The 15994-nt window shown below is 45.0% G+C and overlaps 1 protein-coding gene across 1 annotated transcript in view; it reads right to left on the bottom strand.

Moving 5' to 3' along the window:
* The window catches only part of LOC147121052 (tetratricopeptide repeat protein 7A-like), a 408967-nt gene extending 393181 nt beyond the window's left edge, over window positions 1-15786 (bottom strand). The window contains exons 1-2 of the mRNA XM_085980379.1: window positions 15613-15786; window positions 2932-3095 (exon numbers count right to left, since the gene is read on the bottom strand). Of these exons, the coding sequence (XP_085836505.1) occupies window positions 2932-3095; window positions 15613-15739 (291 nt within the window). The 5' untranslated portion in view covers window positions 15740-15786. The remainder of the gene's footprint in view (window positions 1-2931; window positions 3096-15612) is intronic.
* Between the last annotated feature and the right edge of the window lie 208 nt (window positions 15787-15994).

Below are 15994 nucleotides of genomic sequence, written 5' to 3' on the forward strand. Positions count from 1 at the left end.
GCCATTCAGCCCCTCGGGCCTGTTCCGCCATTCAATGAGATCATGGCTGATCTGTATCTTAACTCCATCTGCCCGCCTTAGTTCCGTAACCCTTAATACCCTTGCCTAACAAAAATCTATCAATCTCAGTTTTGACATTTTTAATTGACCCAGTCACAACAGCTTTTTGGGGGAGAGATTTCCACTGCCCTTTGTGTGAAGAGGTGCTTTCTGACATCACCCCTGAACAGCCTAGCTCTAATTTTAAGGTTATGCCCCCCTTGTCCTGGATTCTCCAGGGAATACAAGCAGTCTATGCAACCAGTCCTCATAATTTAATCCTTTTAGCCCTGATATTCTGGTAAATCTGCACTGTACCCCCTCCAAGGCCAATATATCCTTCCTGAGGTGCCCAGAAATTAACACAGTACTCCAGAAGTAGTCTGGAGGCATCATCTAACCAGAGCTTTATACAACTGTAACATAACTTCTACCCCTTGGAATGTTAGCCTTTATTCAATTAGCTTTTTTAATACTACCTTTGTACCTGTCCTATTTCGAAGAGCAGGGGAGTTATCCCCAGTGTCCTGGCCAATATTTATCCCTCAATCAGCATCACTAAAACAGATTATCTCGTCATTATCACTTTGCTGTTTGTAGGAGCTTGCTGTGCGCAAATTGGCTGCTGTGTTTCCTACATTAAAACAGTGACTACACTTCAAAAAGTACTTCATTGGCTGCAAGGTGCTTTGGGACGTCCGGTGGTCGTGAAAGGCACTATATAAATGCAAGTCTTTCTTTCTTTTCTGTTCACTAGCTTTTAGATTTCTGTGCATAGACCCCTAAATCTCTCTGCTCCTCCATTGATTCTACTTTTTGTACCATTTAGAAAACATTCTGATCTATCTTTCTTCGGTCCTAAGAGGTTGACCTCACACTTCCCTACATTGAACTTCAGCGCCAGTTTTGCCCCCTCAATTAATCTATCAATGTCCCTTTGCAACTTTATGCCCCCATCGACACTACTTACTGCTCCACGAAACTGTGCTTAGAATTTAGGCGGGGGGGTGGGGGGGCGATCTGATACTCCGCACTAATGGTTGAAAACATTGTATTGTCAAATGACGGATCTAATGTGATTTTTTTTTAATATATCTTCCATTTTTTTTTTATATTCGTTCATGGGATGTGGGCGTCGCTGGCAAGGCCAGCATTTATTGCCCATTCCTAGTTGCCCTTGAGAAGGTGGTGGTGAGCTGTCTTCTTGAACCACTGCAGTCCGTGTGGTGAAGGTACTCCCATAGTGCTGTTAAGGAGGGAGTTCCAGGATTTTGACCCAGCGACGATGAAGGAATGGCGATATACTTCCAAGTCAGGATGGTGTGTGACTTGGAGGGGAACTTGAGGTGATGGTGTTCCCATGCACCTGTTGCTCTTGTCCTTCTAGGTGGTCGAGGTCGCGGGTTTGGGAGGTACTGCCGAAGAAGCCTTGGTGAGTTGCTGCAGTGCATCTTGTAGCTGGTACACACTGCAGCCACGATACGCTGGTGGTAGAGGGAGTGAATGTTTAAGGTGGTGGATGGGGTGCCAAATCAAGCGGGCTGCTTTGTCTTGGATGGTGTCAAGCTGCTTGAGTGTTGTTGGAGCTGCACTCATCCAGGCTAGTGGAGAGCATTCCATCACACTCCTGACTTGTGCCTTGTAGATGGTGGAAAGGCTTTGGGGAGTCAGGAGGGGAGACACTCGCTGCAGAATACCTAGCCTCTGACCTGCTCTTGTTGCCACAGTATTTATGTGGCTGGTCCAGTTAAGTTTCTGGTCAATGGTAACCCCCAGGATATTGATGGTGGGGGATTCGGCGATGGTAATGCCATTGAATGTCAAGCAGCGGTGGTTAGAAGCTCACTTGTTGGAGATAGTCATTGCCTAGCACTTGTGTGGCGCGAATGTTACCTGCCACTTATCAACCCAAGCCTGAATATTGTCCAGGTCTTACTGCATGCGGGCATGGACTGCTTCATTTTCTGAGGAGTTGTGAATGGCACTGAACACTGTGCAGTCATCAGTGAACATCCCCACTTCTGACCTCATGATGGAGGAAAGGTCATTGATGAAGCAGCTGAAGATGGTTGGGCCTAGGACACTGCCCAAAGGTCATCAACCTGAAATGTTAACTCTGCTTCTCGCTCCACAGATGCTGCCTGACCAGCTGAGTATTTCCAGCATCTTGTGTTTTTATTTATATTGTTATTTCTGGCCAAACCTGTGGTGACGTGGCTTAACTATGAGACATGTCTTTCTTGTGCTTGGAAAGGCAGCTTGACCACATCATTTGTGGATGCAGGAAGTGCAAATGTCAGGATTGATGTAGCACTAAACATGCTTCCATGACTATCTGGTGGCGAGGCCAGGGGGGCGGTGGGGGGGGGGTGATGCACTGTGTTGAGAAATGTCTTTTGAAAATACCTCCACGTTGACTTACGAAAGGGAAATGCATTTCACCCAAGCCTTTCATGCACACACTCACACTCCTGTTTGTTTATTTATTCAGTGCATGCCATTCTCTTAGAAAGCAAGAACATAAGAAATAGGAGCACTAAGCCATTCAATAAGATCATGGTTGATCTTCTACCTCAACTCCACCTTCCCGCACTATTCCAAAGATTCACGACCCTGAGAGAAGAAATTCCTCCTCATCTCCGTCTTAAATGGGCGACCCTTTATTCTGAGACTATGCCCCCTCGTTCTAGATTATCCCACGAGGGGAAACACCCTCTCAGCATCTACCCTGTCAATCCCCTCAGAATCTTATATGTTTCAATAAAATCACCTCTCATTCTTCTAAACTCCAATGAGTATAGGCCCAACCAAAGGAAAAATGTAAATACACAAGATAATATTTACGTGTATGTTTGAATATTCTGTCTCAGTGGATTCATGCTCTGTACTCACTTGCAGTTTGCCTTCGTTTAAAATACTGCTCAAGTGGTTTTTGGCATCTCTCATTTTGGGTTCATTCTTTTCCATTAACGGAGTGCAATCTTTCAGCTTGGCTGTATTTTCCTTCAGGCATTGTTCCAAGAGAACTTCAGCAAGCAGCAGATTTCCAAAATCATCTTTATTTCGGCATAAAAAAAAAACAAGAATATTTAACAAAATACTTTAGCATTGCTATAGAACATGCGTTCACAGAAGTTAAAATGTATTTCACTGTCAGCCTTTACTCCCAATTCATTTATACATTTAAACAACAACAACTTGTATTTACGTAGCTCCTTTAACATAGAAAAACTTCCCAAGATGCTTCACAGAAGTGTAATCAAACAAAAATGGAGACCGAGCCAAAGAAGAAGAGGGGATTTAAAGGAGAGGATGTTGGAGAGGCTTAGACAGGAAATTCCAAGAGAGTGTAGGGCCGAGGCAGTTGAAGGCAAGGCCACCAATTGTGGGCGAAGGGAAGGCCGGGGCGGGCCTTGTGGTGATGATGCTAGAGTCAGAGGAACAGGGAGTTCAAATGGGGATGTAGGACTGGGGGGAGGTTCCCGAGATAGGGCGGGGCGAGGCCATGAAGGGATTTAGACACAAATTTTAATTGGAGGCATTGGGGAATTGAGAGCCTATGTCGGTCAGCAAGGACAGGGATGATCGATGAACAGCCCTGTATAGTAGCTTCACTGAGTGGATGCTTCATTCTAAGGTATTCCTGGGGCTACCACTGGTATGCCTATATCTTAAAGCCTTCAAAAGGATCTGGATAAAATCCAGGCTTGGCTGACAAGTAGCAAGTTCATATTTGCATCACATAAGTGGCGTGTAATGACCACCTCAAACAAATGAAAACTCAGCCATCTTTTCATGACATTCAATGGCACCACCATCGACGAGTCTCGAACCATTAACATCTTGAGCGTCATCATTCACCAGCCAGATCAACAATGTGGTTACAGGAGCAGGGTTGAGGCTGGGTACTCTGCGACAAGTGGCTCACCTCCTGTCCTCTCCAACATCTACAAGGCACAAGTCAGGAGTGTGATGGAATACTCATTAACTGTCTGGGTGAGTGCATTCACAACACTACTACTGGACTCAATACCCATTCTTCTACCACCAGAACACTGTAGCGATGCTAAATACAATCTACAGGATGCACTACAGCAATTCACGAATTTTACTTCGACAGCACCTCTCTCCCCTGTGCCCTCTATCATTGAGAATGACAGCAATGTCATGGGAAGAGCTTCACCCACAAGTTTCCTTCCAAGTCACACACCAACCAGACTTGAAAATATATCGCCATTCATTTATCTTTGTAGGGTCCAGATCCTGGAATTCCCTACCTAACACCACTGTAGAAGCATCATCACAAGGACTACAACAGTTCAAGGAGAAGGTACACCATTACCTTCTATAGTGCAGCCTTGCCAGCACTGGCCCAGAAATTCGGGTCTCCACGGGTGAGTACGCATGGGGTACTCACCTGTAAGCCCAATGGAAATGCTGGTTTCCTGCATGCACTGCGCATGCGCGGGAAACCGGCACTTCCATTCCCCTGAAAGAAGGGGATCAGAAGTCGAACGCGTGCGCCGGAGAGGCAGCGCGTGCGCATCGAACTTACGTTTTTTTTCCAGGTTTCACTGGGAGGGTAAGTCTCCAGAAGTTAGACATGTAAAAAGCAGTCGCAAGGCCTGCTTTTTACAAGGTAAGTGGTGAATTAATTAAAATTAAAACATTTTTTCCACAGGTTTATTATTTTTAAATACTTTAAAGAAAGGTAAGTTTATTTTCAGCCCCGTTAGAAAATGTAATTAATGTTTTCAAAAATGTAAATTATTGTTTAAAATAGTTATTTCATGTAATTTATAGTTTATTTTAAAAGTGATTTAAAAAAAATTTTTTTTGAAGATTTAATGATTTTTGGGGCTTATAGTATTTATAGGTTTGACAGGTCTTCCTATCAAACTTATGAATGAAGCATTCCCTGCTACCATTGGCTCTCCATGGCCCACGTGATCCCAGGGGACGCATCGAACTAACTGCGCCCGAGATACGCAAGCACTGCGCGCCGGCAGTTGGAGGAGGCCCAGGATCGGAATCCCATGCGGGCCCACAGCTCAACGGCCGGCGCGGTAGGTAAGTGCAGGTCGGGGGCTTGCACCCGTGGGAAGCCCCCGACCCGAATTTCTGGGCCATTATGTAAACTCAGCACCTTGCAATTGCAAACTCCGGCCAGGAGATAGCAAAGTCCTCCTCACTAACATCTGGGAACATGTGCCAAAATTGGAAGAGCTGTCCCACAGACTAGTCAAGCAACAGCCCAACATAGTTATACTCACAAAATCATACCTTTCAGCCAATATCCCAGATTCCTCCATCACCAAACCTGGGTATGTCCTGTCCCACCGGCAAGTCAGACCCACCGGAAGTGGCAGCACCGTGGTATACAGTTGGGAGGGAGTGGCCATGGGAGTCCTCAACATTGACTCCAGACCCCATGAAGTCTCATTGCATCAGGTCAAGCATAGGAAAGGAAATCTCCTGCTGATTACCACCTACCGCCCTCCCTCAGCTGATGAATCAGTACTCCTCCATGTTGAACACCACATGGAAGAAGCACTGACAGTAGCAAGGGCACAGAACGTACTCTGGGTGGGGGACTTCAATGTCCATCACCAATAGTGGCTCGGTAGCACCACTACTGACCGAGCCATGAAGTACATAGCTGCCAGACTGGGCCTGCGGCAGGTGGTGAGAGAACCAACACCAGGGAAAACCCTACTTGACCTCGTCCTCACCAATCTACCTGTCGCAGATGCATCTGTCCATGACAGTATTGGTAGGAGTTACCACTGCACAATCCTTGTGGAGATGAAGTGCCACCTTCACACTCTCTTTCGTGTTGTGTGGCACTTCCACCGTGCTAAATGGGATAGATTCAGAACAGATCTAGCAGCTCAAAACTGGGCATCCATGAGGCGCTGTGTGCCATCAGGAGCAGCAGAATTGTATTCCACCACAATCTGTAAACTCATGGCCTGGCATATCCCTCACTCTATCATTACCATCAAGCCAGGAGACCAACCCAGGTTCAATGAGGAGTGTACCCAGGTTCAATGAGGAGTGTAGAAGAATATGCCAGGAGCAGCACCAGGCATACCAAAAAATGAACTGGTGAAGCTACAACACAGGACAGCATACATGCTATACAGCGGAAGCAGCAGGCTATACAGCGGAAGCAGCATGCTATAGATGGAGCTAAGCGATTCCACAACCAACAGATCAGATCAAAGCTCTGCAATCCTACCACATCCAGTCGTGAATGGTGGTGGACAATTAAACAACTAACGAGAGGAATGACAGGAAACAGAGTGTAGTGGTGAACGGTTGTTTTTCGGACTGGGGGAATGTATACAGTGGTGTTCCCAGGGGTCGGTACTAGGACAACTGCTTTTCTTGACTTCTAATACTGACTTGGATTTGGGTGTACAGGGCACAATTTCAAAATCTGCAGATGACGCAAAACTTGGAAGTATAGTGAACAGTGAGGAGAATAGTGATTGACTTCAAGAAGACATAGATAGGCTGGTGAAATGGGCGGACATGTGGCAGACAACATCCCGGCTGTCGTGCTGAAGACTTGTGTTTCAGAACTAGCCACGCCTCTAGTCAAACTGCTCCAGTACAGCTACAAAACTGGCATCTATCCGACAATGTGGAAAATTGCCCAGGTATGTCTTGTCCACAAAAAGCAGGACAAATCCAATCCGACCAATTATCGCCCCATCAGTCTACTCTAAATCATCAGCAAAGTGATGAAAGATGTCGTTGACAGTGCTATCAAGCGGCACTTGCTCACCAATAACCTGCTCACCGATGCTCAGTTTGGGATCCACCAGGACCACTTGGCTCCAGACCTCATTAAAGCCTTGGTCCAAACATGGACAAAAGAGCTGAATTCCAGAGGTGAGGTGAGGGTGACTGCCCTCGACATCAAGGCAGCATTTGACCAAGTGTGGCATCAAGGAGCCCTAGTAAAATTGAAGTCAATGGGAATCAGAGGGAAAACTCTGCACCGGCTGGACTCATACCCAGCACAAAGGAAGGTGGTTGTTGGAGGACAATCATCTCAGCCCCAGGACACATTGAGGTGTACAAAATTATGAGGGTCATAGATAGGGTAGATAGAAAGGAACTTTTCCCCTTAGTAGAAGGGTCAATAACAAGGGGGCATAGTTTCAAGATAAGGGGCAGGAGGTTTAGAGGGGATTGGAGGAAAAACTTTTTCACCCAGAGGGTGGTTGGAATCTGGAACTCACTGCCTGAAAGGGTGGTAGAGGCAGGAACCCTCACAACATTCAAGAAGCATTTACATGAGCACTTGAAACGCCATAGCATACAAGACTACGGACCAAGTGCTGGAAAATGGGATTAGAATAGACAGGGCTTGATGGCCGGCGCGAACACGATGGGCCGAAGGGCTTCTTTCTGTGCTGTATAACTATGAGGACATTGCTGCAGGAGTTCCTCAGGGCAGTGTCCTTGGCCCAAACATCTTCAGCTGCTTCAACGAAGATAAACGGATCTTTTTCAGGTTGGCAGGCTGTAACTAGTGGGGTGCCGCAAGGATCAATGTTGGGGCCTCAGCTATTTACAGTCTATATTAATGACATAGTTGAAGGGTCCGAGTGTAATGTATCCAAGTTTGTTGATGATATAAAGCTAGGTGGGACAGAAAAACTGTGAGGAGAACACAAAGACTCTGCAAAGGGATACACAGATTAAGTGAGTGGGCAGTAAGGTGGCAGATGGAGTATAATGTAGGGAAATGTGAGGTTATTCACTTTGGTAGGAAGAAAAACAGAATATTTTTTAAATGGTGAGAAACTTTCAAATGTTGGTGTTCAGAGAGATTTGGGTGTCCTCGTGCAAGAAACACAGAAAGCTACAGTGACATGCAGATACAGCAAGCAATAAGGAAGGCAAATGGCATGTTGGCCTTTATTGCAAGGGGGTTGGAGTATAAGAGTAAGGAAGTCTTGCTACAATTGTTCAGGGCCCTTGGTGAAACCACACCGGGAAAACTGTGCACAGTTTTGGTCTCCTTATCGAAGGAAGGATAGACTTGCCTTGGAGGAGGTGCAACAAAGGTTCACTAGATTGATTCCTGGGATGAGAGGCTGTCCTATGATGAGAGATTGTGTGGAATGGGCCTATACTCTCTGGAGTTCCGAAGAGTGAGAGGTGATCTCATTGAAACATACAAGATTCTGAAGGGGATTGACAGGGTAGATGCCGAGAGGTTGTTTCCCCTGGCTGGAGTATCTAGAACTAGGGGGCATAGTCTCGGGATAAGGGGTAGGCCATTTAAGACCGAGATGAGGAGGAATTTCTTCACTCAGAGGGTTGTGAATCTTTGGACTTCTTTGCCCCAGAGGGCTGTGAATGCTGAATCATGGAGTATATTCAAGGCTGAGATAGATAGATTTTTGGACTCTAGGGGAATCAAGGGATATGGAGATCGGGCGGGAAAGTGGAGTTGAGGTCGATGATCAGCCATGATCTTATTGAATGGCGGAGCAGGCTCGAGGGGCCGTATGGCCTACTGCTCTTATTTCTCATGTTCTTAACCTTCCCTTCATCATACGGTCAGAAGTGGGGATGTTAGCTGATGATTGCACAGTGTTCAGTTCTATTCGAAACTCCTCAGATAATGAAGCAGTCCGTGCCCGCATACAGTAAGACCTAGATGACATTCAGGCTTGGGCTGTTAAGTGGCAAGTAACATTTGTGCCACACAAGTGCCAGGAAATAACCATCTCCAAGAAAGAGAGTTTAACTACCGCCCCTTGACATTTAACGGCATTACCATTGCCGTATCCCCCACGATCCACATCCTGGGGGTCACCATTGACCAGAAACTTAACTGGACCAGCCACATAAATACTGTGGCTACAAGAGCAGGTCAGAGGCTAGGTATTCTGCGGTGTCTCACCTCCTGACTCCCCAAAGCCTTTCCACCATCTACAAGGCACAAGTAAAGAGTGTGATGGAATACTCTCCACTTGCCTAGATGAGTGCAGCTCCAACACTCAAGAAGCTCGACACCATCCAGGACAAAGCAGCCCACTTGACTGGCACTCCATCCACCACCTTAAACATTCGCTCCCTCCAACATCAGCGCACCGTGGCTGAAGTGTGTACCATCTACAAGATGCACTGTAGCAACTCTCCAAGGCTTGTTCAGCAGCACCTCCCAAAACCCACTACTTCTACCACCTAGAAGGACAAGGGCAGCAGGCACTCAACCACTGGTGGCCGTGCCTTCTGTTGCCTAGGCCCTAAGCTCTGGAATTCCCTCCCTCAACCTCTCTGCCTCTCTACCTTTCTTTCCTCCTGTAAGACGCTCCTTAAAACCTACCTCTTTGACCTAGCTTTTGGTCACCTGCCCTAATTTCTCCTTATGTGGCTCGGTGTCAAATGTTTTATATTTTAACACTCCTGTGAAGCGCTTTGGGATGTTTTACTAAGTGAGTGGGCAAGAGCATGGCAAATGGAATATAATGTGGAGAAATATGAAGTTATCCACTATGGTAGGAAAACTAGAAAAGCAGAGTATTTTTTCAATGTTGAGAGATTGGGAAATGTTGGTGTTCAGAGGGACCTGGGTGTCCTTGTACACAAATCACTGAAAGTTAACATGCAGGTACAGCAAGCAATTAAGAAAGCAAGTGGAATGTTGGCCTTATTACAAGAGGATTTGAGTATAAGAGTAAAGACGTCTTACTGCAATTATATAGGGCCCTGGTGAGACCGCACCTGGAGTATTGTGTACAGTTTTGGTCTCCTTACCTAAGGGAGGATATACTTGCCATAAAGGGAGTGCAACGAAGGTTCACCAGACTGGTTCCTGGGATGGGGGGATTGTCCTATGAGGAGAGATTGAGTAGACTAGGCCTATATTCTCTGGAGTTTAGAAGAATGAGAGATGATCTCATTGAAACATACAACATTCTTACAGGGCTTGACAGGGTAGATGCCTGGAGGATGTTTCCCCTGGCTGGGGATTCTAGAGCCAGGGGTCACATTCTCCAAATAAGGGGTCGGTTATTTAGGACTGAGATGAGGAGAAATTTCTTCACTCAGAGGGTGGTGAATCTTTGGAATTCTCTACCCTAGAGGGCTGTGGAGGCTCAGTCGTTGAGAATATCCAAGACAGAGATCGATAGATTTTTCAATATTAAAGGGGAATCAAGGAATATGGGGATTGGGCAGGAAGGTGGAGTTGAGGTAGAAGATCAGCCATGATCTTACTGAATGGCGGAGCAGGCTCGAGGGGCCAAATGGCCTACTCCTGCTCCTATTTCTTATGTTCTTAAAGGCAGTATATAAATACAAGTTGTTGTTGTTGAACGCCACCACCTGAAAGTTCTCCTCCAAGTCACACACCATCCTGACTTGGAAATATATCGCCGTTCCTTCAGAATCACTGCGTCAAAATCTTGGAACTCCCGCCCTAACATCACTGTGGGAGTACCTTCACCACATGGACTGCAGGGGTTCAAGAAGGCGGCTCACCACCACCTTCTCAGGGGCAATTAGGGTTGGGCAATAAATGCTGCTATTGCCAGTGACCCCCATATCCCATGAACGAATAAAAAAAACTGTATGATCTGTCTCACTCAAATTGCTATCATAAATGTTTTTCATCCACCGTTTTTCAGCTCAGTAACTGAAATTTATAATGTCCAAACTTGAACAATATATCTGTGTACCAAAGCTAACGCTCCGCCAATCAAACTGTTTCAGTAAAGCTATGACACTGGCAGTTACCTGACATGTGATTGCCCAGTTATATCCAATTCACATAAATCAGGATGAATCTAACCCATCCAATCCACCCTATCGGGTTCCTCCCAATCATCGGAAATCAATAATGCCATCTATTGATACCTGCTCATTGGTTCCGGTGGAACCCAAACTGAACATCACTCAGCTCCAGACCACATCAAAGCCTTATTCAGACATGACTGTTGGAGCTGAATGGCAGAGGAGAGCTGAAAGTAACTGCCCTTCACATTAAGGCAGCATTCTACTGAGTATGGCAGCAAGGAGCCCAAGCAAAACTGAGGTCAGTGAGGGTCAAAGGAAAAAAAACCTCCAGTGGTTGGAGTCATACTTGACATAAAAGAAGATGGCTGCAGAAGTCATGGCACCCGATTTGCCGAAATCAGGGTTTACACAAAACAAGAAATGGAAAAAATTGCTTATTTCACAACATGATTAAATGTACCCACCGAATATTCATTTCCTCTCCAATAAACCACCAGAAGGTTATAGGTCATGCAAACAATTACAGGAGTAATATTTTTTATTTACATCTTTCTTCTGCCTTTGCAATGGCCATCCCCCAGCCTCCACGTTCTTTGACAGGAATTCCTGGTCTGTCCCTGCTCACTCTTCTTTTCTCCTGCATGTTTCTATTTAACCTGGTTTCTCCTCAATTCCCCATCTCCTCTGCCTCCCCAAACTCCACACGTCTGCTGCAGTCAGGTGTCCCCTAAAATCAAACTGAACTAACGCAAATCTTTTTCTCCCAAAAAGGCTTCAATCCCCAATTCACCTATTAGGGAAATTTAAAAGAACCATCTTTAAAACAAACTGTTAACGCCAAATAAAATGATATTTTCTTTAGGTTAGGGTCTACTCCTGATAATTCAAAGTTGACTTTGCACTAAAATTATTGAATTATCCAATTATCTGAATTAAGCCAAAGAAAGACTTGCATTTATATAGTGCCTTTCATGACCTCAGGGTGTCCCAAAGCACTTTACAGCCAATGAAGTACTTTTGAAGTGTAGTCACACGGCAGCCAATTTGCGCACAGCAAGCTCCCACAAACAGCAATGTGATAATGACCAAATAATCTGTTTTTGTTATGTTGATTGAGGGATAAACATTGACCAGGACATCGGGGATAACTCCCCTGTTCTTCTTCGAAATAGTACCATGGGATCTTTTACGTCCACCCAAGAGGGCAGACGGAAGCCTCAGTTTAACGTCTCGTCCGAAAGACGGCACCTCCGGCAGAGCAGCACTCCCTCAGAACAGCACTGGAGTGTTAGCCTAGATTTTTGTGCTCAAGTCTCTGGAGTTGGACTTGAACCCACAACCTTCTGACTCAGAGGCGAGAGTGCTACCCACTGAGCCACAGCTGACGTAATAGAGTGAAGTGGGAATTTTGTGCTAAAAAGAATTGAATTAACAAATAATTTGAATTAAACAACTTCAAATTAAAAGGAAGAGACTGTATATAGTTTTTTTTATATTTCAAACAAACTTAGAAAAAAGTACAGTATTAAAAATTATACAGGCTGTAAAAAATACCAGAGCCTGGAAAGTACCCTATGCAATATCATTGTCAGAGCACTAAACACATTCATATCAAGTTCCTCTATCTGCTATTTAAAAATAAAATGGCTTAATCCTCTGTTAAAGTTGTAGACAGATGAATTTGATATGAACGTGTGATTACACTGCACCCTGAAATTTCCAGGTTGACTTGTAACTCTCTCATCAGAGGCATTTCTGAGACACGGGATAACTTTATAAAAATGCAAATCTTCTCTTTTCCCTGTGACCAGTCTCTTGGTTTTAATATCCTTAGGCTTAAACCCTGTCCCTGGCTTTGTCACAAGAGGGGCAAATCCAAATCTAAAAGTTCCCAGGTCTAACACCACCAGTTTCGGCAGCGCGTGACGATAAATTGTTTGTTTTTCAGCTGTTATGGGAACGAGCATGCCAGCGGCACCAGCTGGTACTCATACAGTCGTTATCTGCTGCAAAAAAATACCAAACATGAAGCCATAAAACTTCACACAGCTTTTGGAATAATGAAAACCATATGTTTTCCCAAAGCCTTCAAGCTGCATGTGGCCAGGTCAATTTTTTCCCTCCAATTTATTTGTCCCTTATCTTAAAAAAGGTACTAATTTGTACTAAGGAACATGGGCACCAACCACCCTCCAGTACCTTACAATGTGGCCATTTTTTTTTTTTTTAAATAAGTGAGCCTTAACAGTGAAAGTCAGCAGGCCACTCAATCACAGAGGTCATCACTGAAAAGCCTAATGCTTTCCACATAGATTTCCACGGAAATGCACTTTCTATCAGGGGCTCTGAATTGGCAGCCAGCAGGTACAAGAGAGGAACTTAAGAACGATACCCATTTCCCCCTTCTCGTACGGGAAGCACCTGGCCTCCAGTTGGTGCCTCCCCAGATGGCATGGGTAGATCAAGAATTCAGCATAGTAGGTGACTGAAACTTTGCTATGTGGTTTTCCAAAGCTAACATATATTCTTGGCATGTTCAATTTTCTGTTAAAACAAATAAATGAGTGAGTTTCTATAAAGAGCATTTTGTAGATTATAGGTCTCTTTCTTTCAAAACATTTCCAAGCGAAATGTGCTTTGTTTCAGTGCAAGGAAGATAGGTGTTGCCATATTTAGCTATTGAGACTGGAGCAATAACAACATGCTCCATAAGTGCCAACCATGAGATGTGGTTTTCTGAAAGAGTTAGGATTCTCGCAGACATAAAGGATGGTCGGCTGGGTGAAGGTCTAAAGAGCTGTAGTCCATTCAAAGAAGGACCATATATGTCTAATGAAGGGTGTTAACTCGCTCGTAAAAAAGGCACAAGTCAGGCTATTATATTTCCATCTATACACACACACACACAACACTGGATCAAAATAGAATTAGCACCTTCCATCAAGTCGAAACTAAACTAGAGCAGGATTGGGACTGGGCAGGGCCAGCGTTTGGGAACAGAATCTTAGAAATTACAACACAAAGGGAGGCCATTCAGCCCATCGCACCTGTGCTAGTGAGAGTTCTTCAACTGGAGCTATTTCTTCGAAACCAATTTCCCTACCCTTTTCCCATAGCTTTTGATAATTTTCTTTTTCAAATACTTATTTAATTCCCTTTTGGTATAATATTATTGTCTCTGCCTCAGTAACAAACTGTGATAAAGAATTTCATGATCTAATAACCCGCTGTATGAAAAAAAATGTCCAACTTCCTCCTTCAATCTTCCAGTGAATGACTCCACATCATAAGACAGAGAGATAAACAGAAGAAAAGCACTCCTGCTTAACAGATTAACTGCTCATTCATCTAATTCTAATTTGCAGAATCTTGCTGGTGCATTAAAGTTACTGGGGAAAATTTGGGTGGCGCCCCATTTAGCAAATTTCAGTGCCCCGAAAAAGTTAGCACCCCTCTGCCGTAAATTCAGTAGTAGCGCCCCAAGCAGGAGGTGGGGCGCTACTGGAAATGCGCCACCTCCTTCTTGGGGCGCTACTACTGAAGTTCACGGCGCTACGTGCAATGGGCAATGGCGACACGTAAGGCCGCGTCATTGCAGGCCTCCTCACCTGATTAAAGGGGAGGAGCCTAGCGCTGTGCACACCGGGGAGTGGGGTGCTGTGAAAACAGCCCGCCACTCAAGAGGCCGGCACCCCGCATAAAAAAGGAGAAAGGGGGCAGGTGCTGGCAGTCGGCCAAAATAAATATGGCCGCCCGACACCTGCCCTTTAAGTAGCGCTGCCAGCGCTGCAAAAACGCCCCCTGATCCTGTTGCACATATCATCCGGCGATAGGTCACGGGGCGCAAGGGAAGTTTGCGGCCGGGGCGCTGCGCACAGCGATGACATCATCGCCAGCGGCGCAGTGCCACGGGCGCCACCGGCTACCGCTGCCACTAACCTCCCGCTAAATTTCACGGGAGGCATTAGCGGCACCGCGCCCGGGCGCTAGGGGATTTGCGCCCCCCCTGGGGACACTAACAAGAGGCGCAAATCAATCCAATTTTTCCCCATTGTGTCTACCTACATAACAACAGTCACTGCACTCAAAGTAATTCACTGTGCGGAGCGCTTTGATAGTGCATTCACTCTCCATAAATGTAATGGCTTTTCACCAACACTAAACTTGGGAATGTAAATTGAGTGCCCAGGCCTAAACTCCCAAGGAAAGTGGAGTCTCCCTCTACATGTTGTACTGTCAAGTCAGGGAGCCCTGACACCATATTCAAGGTAAAGTTAGCTGTAGCATCCATGTAAAGCAAAACCAGTTCACGCTGATGTTACAATTGTATAACAGCAACCTTAGTCATTTCAACATGGTAAATTTTTGCATTCATACAAATGCCTTAACAATTAAAATTTTAATTGACCAAGAAAATAAGTGACAATCATATGAGTAATTATGAACAAAAATCAATGACAAAAAGAGAAGTACTGTAGCATGTCTCTGTAGTTTGTATCTCGAAAGACAGTAGTTACTGGAGAAAATGACTCACTGAAAACGAAAAACTTATTTATTCCTGCAATACACACCTTCAGGTTTCTGCAGATCAAGGTGCAATTTTTATACAGTGATTACTGCAAAACTCCATATTTATACCTCCATGGATTGTCCAAAATTTCTCAACAGTGAATTTTCATTCTTAAACAGACTTTTTTAAAATTATAAATAAAATTGAAAAGAGAGAAAGTCAACAAACTGTTCCAAACACACAAGGTACAGTCACTCAGAATTAAGGGGGGGGCGGGGGAGTTGAACATGACTTACCATTCTCCGAAGCTTTGGGAGACAGTTGTTTCACAAGATTTTGCACTTTGTCCCACTGACATTCTCCTCTACATTTTTCTATTTCTGCCTCTAACTTATACTGTGAAAATGACATCCTGGCAGCCATTGCACTTCGTGCCAGCAGACGAGGAACTGTTGCCAAACACCCGAAACAGCCACCGCGCCTGCGTCGCGCCGCAAAGCACGCTGGGAGTTGTAGTTTTTGCCTTCGTTTTAAACCAGAAACAAAACGCAGTCGTTGAGACTTGTACCAAAGTTCCCTCTTAAGGTGATAAATTTCAAACGGAAAATATCGGTACTAAAAAAATGTTCGTAAACAAATAAAAGTCAATTTTCCGCACGCCTCTTAGTTTGAAAATGC

Source organism: Somniosus microcephalus, chromosome 3 (assembly GCF_052327205.1).
Source record: "Somniosus microcephalus isolate GS21.2 chromosome 3, FLI_Smic_1.0, whole genome shotgun sequence".
Taxonomy (NCBI): Eukaryota; Metazoa; Chordata; class Chondrichthyes; order Squaliformes; family Somniosidae; genus Somniosus; species Somniosus microcephalus.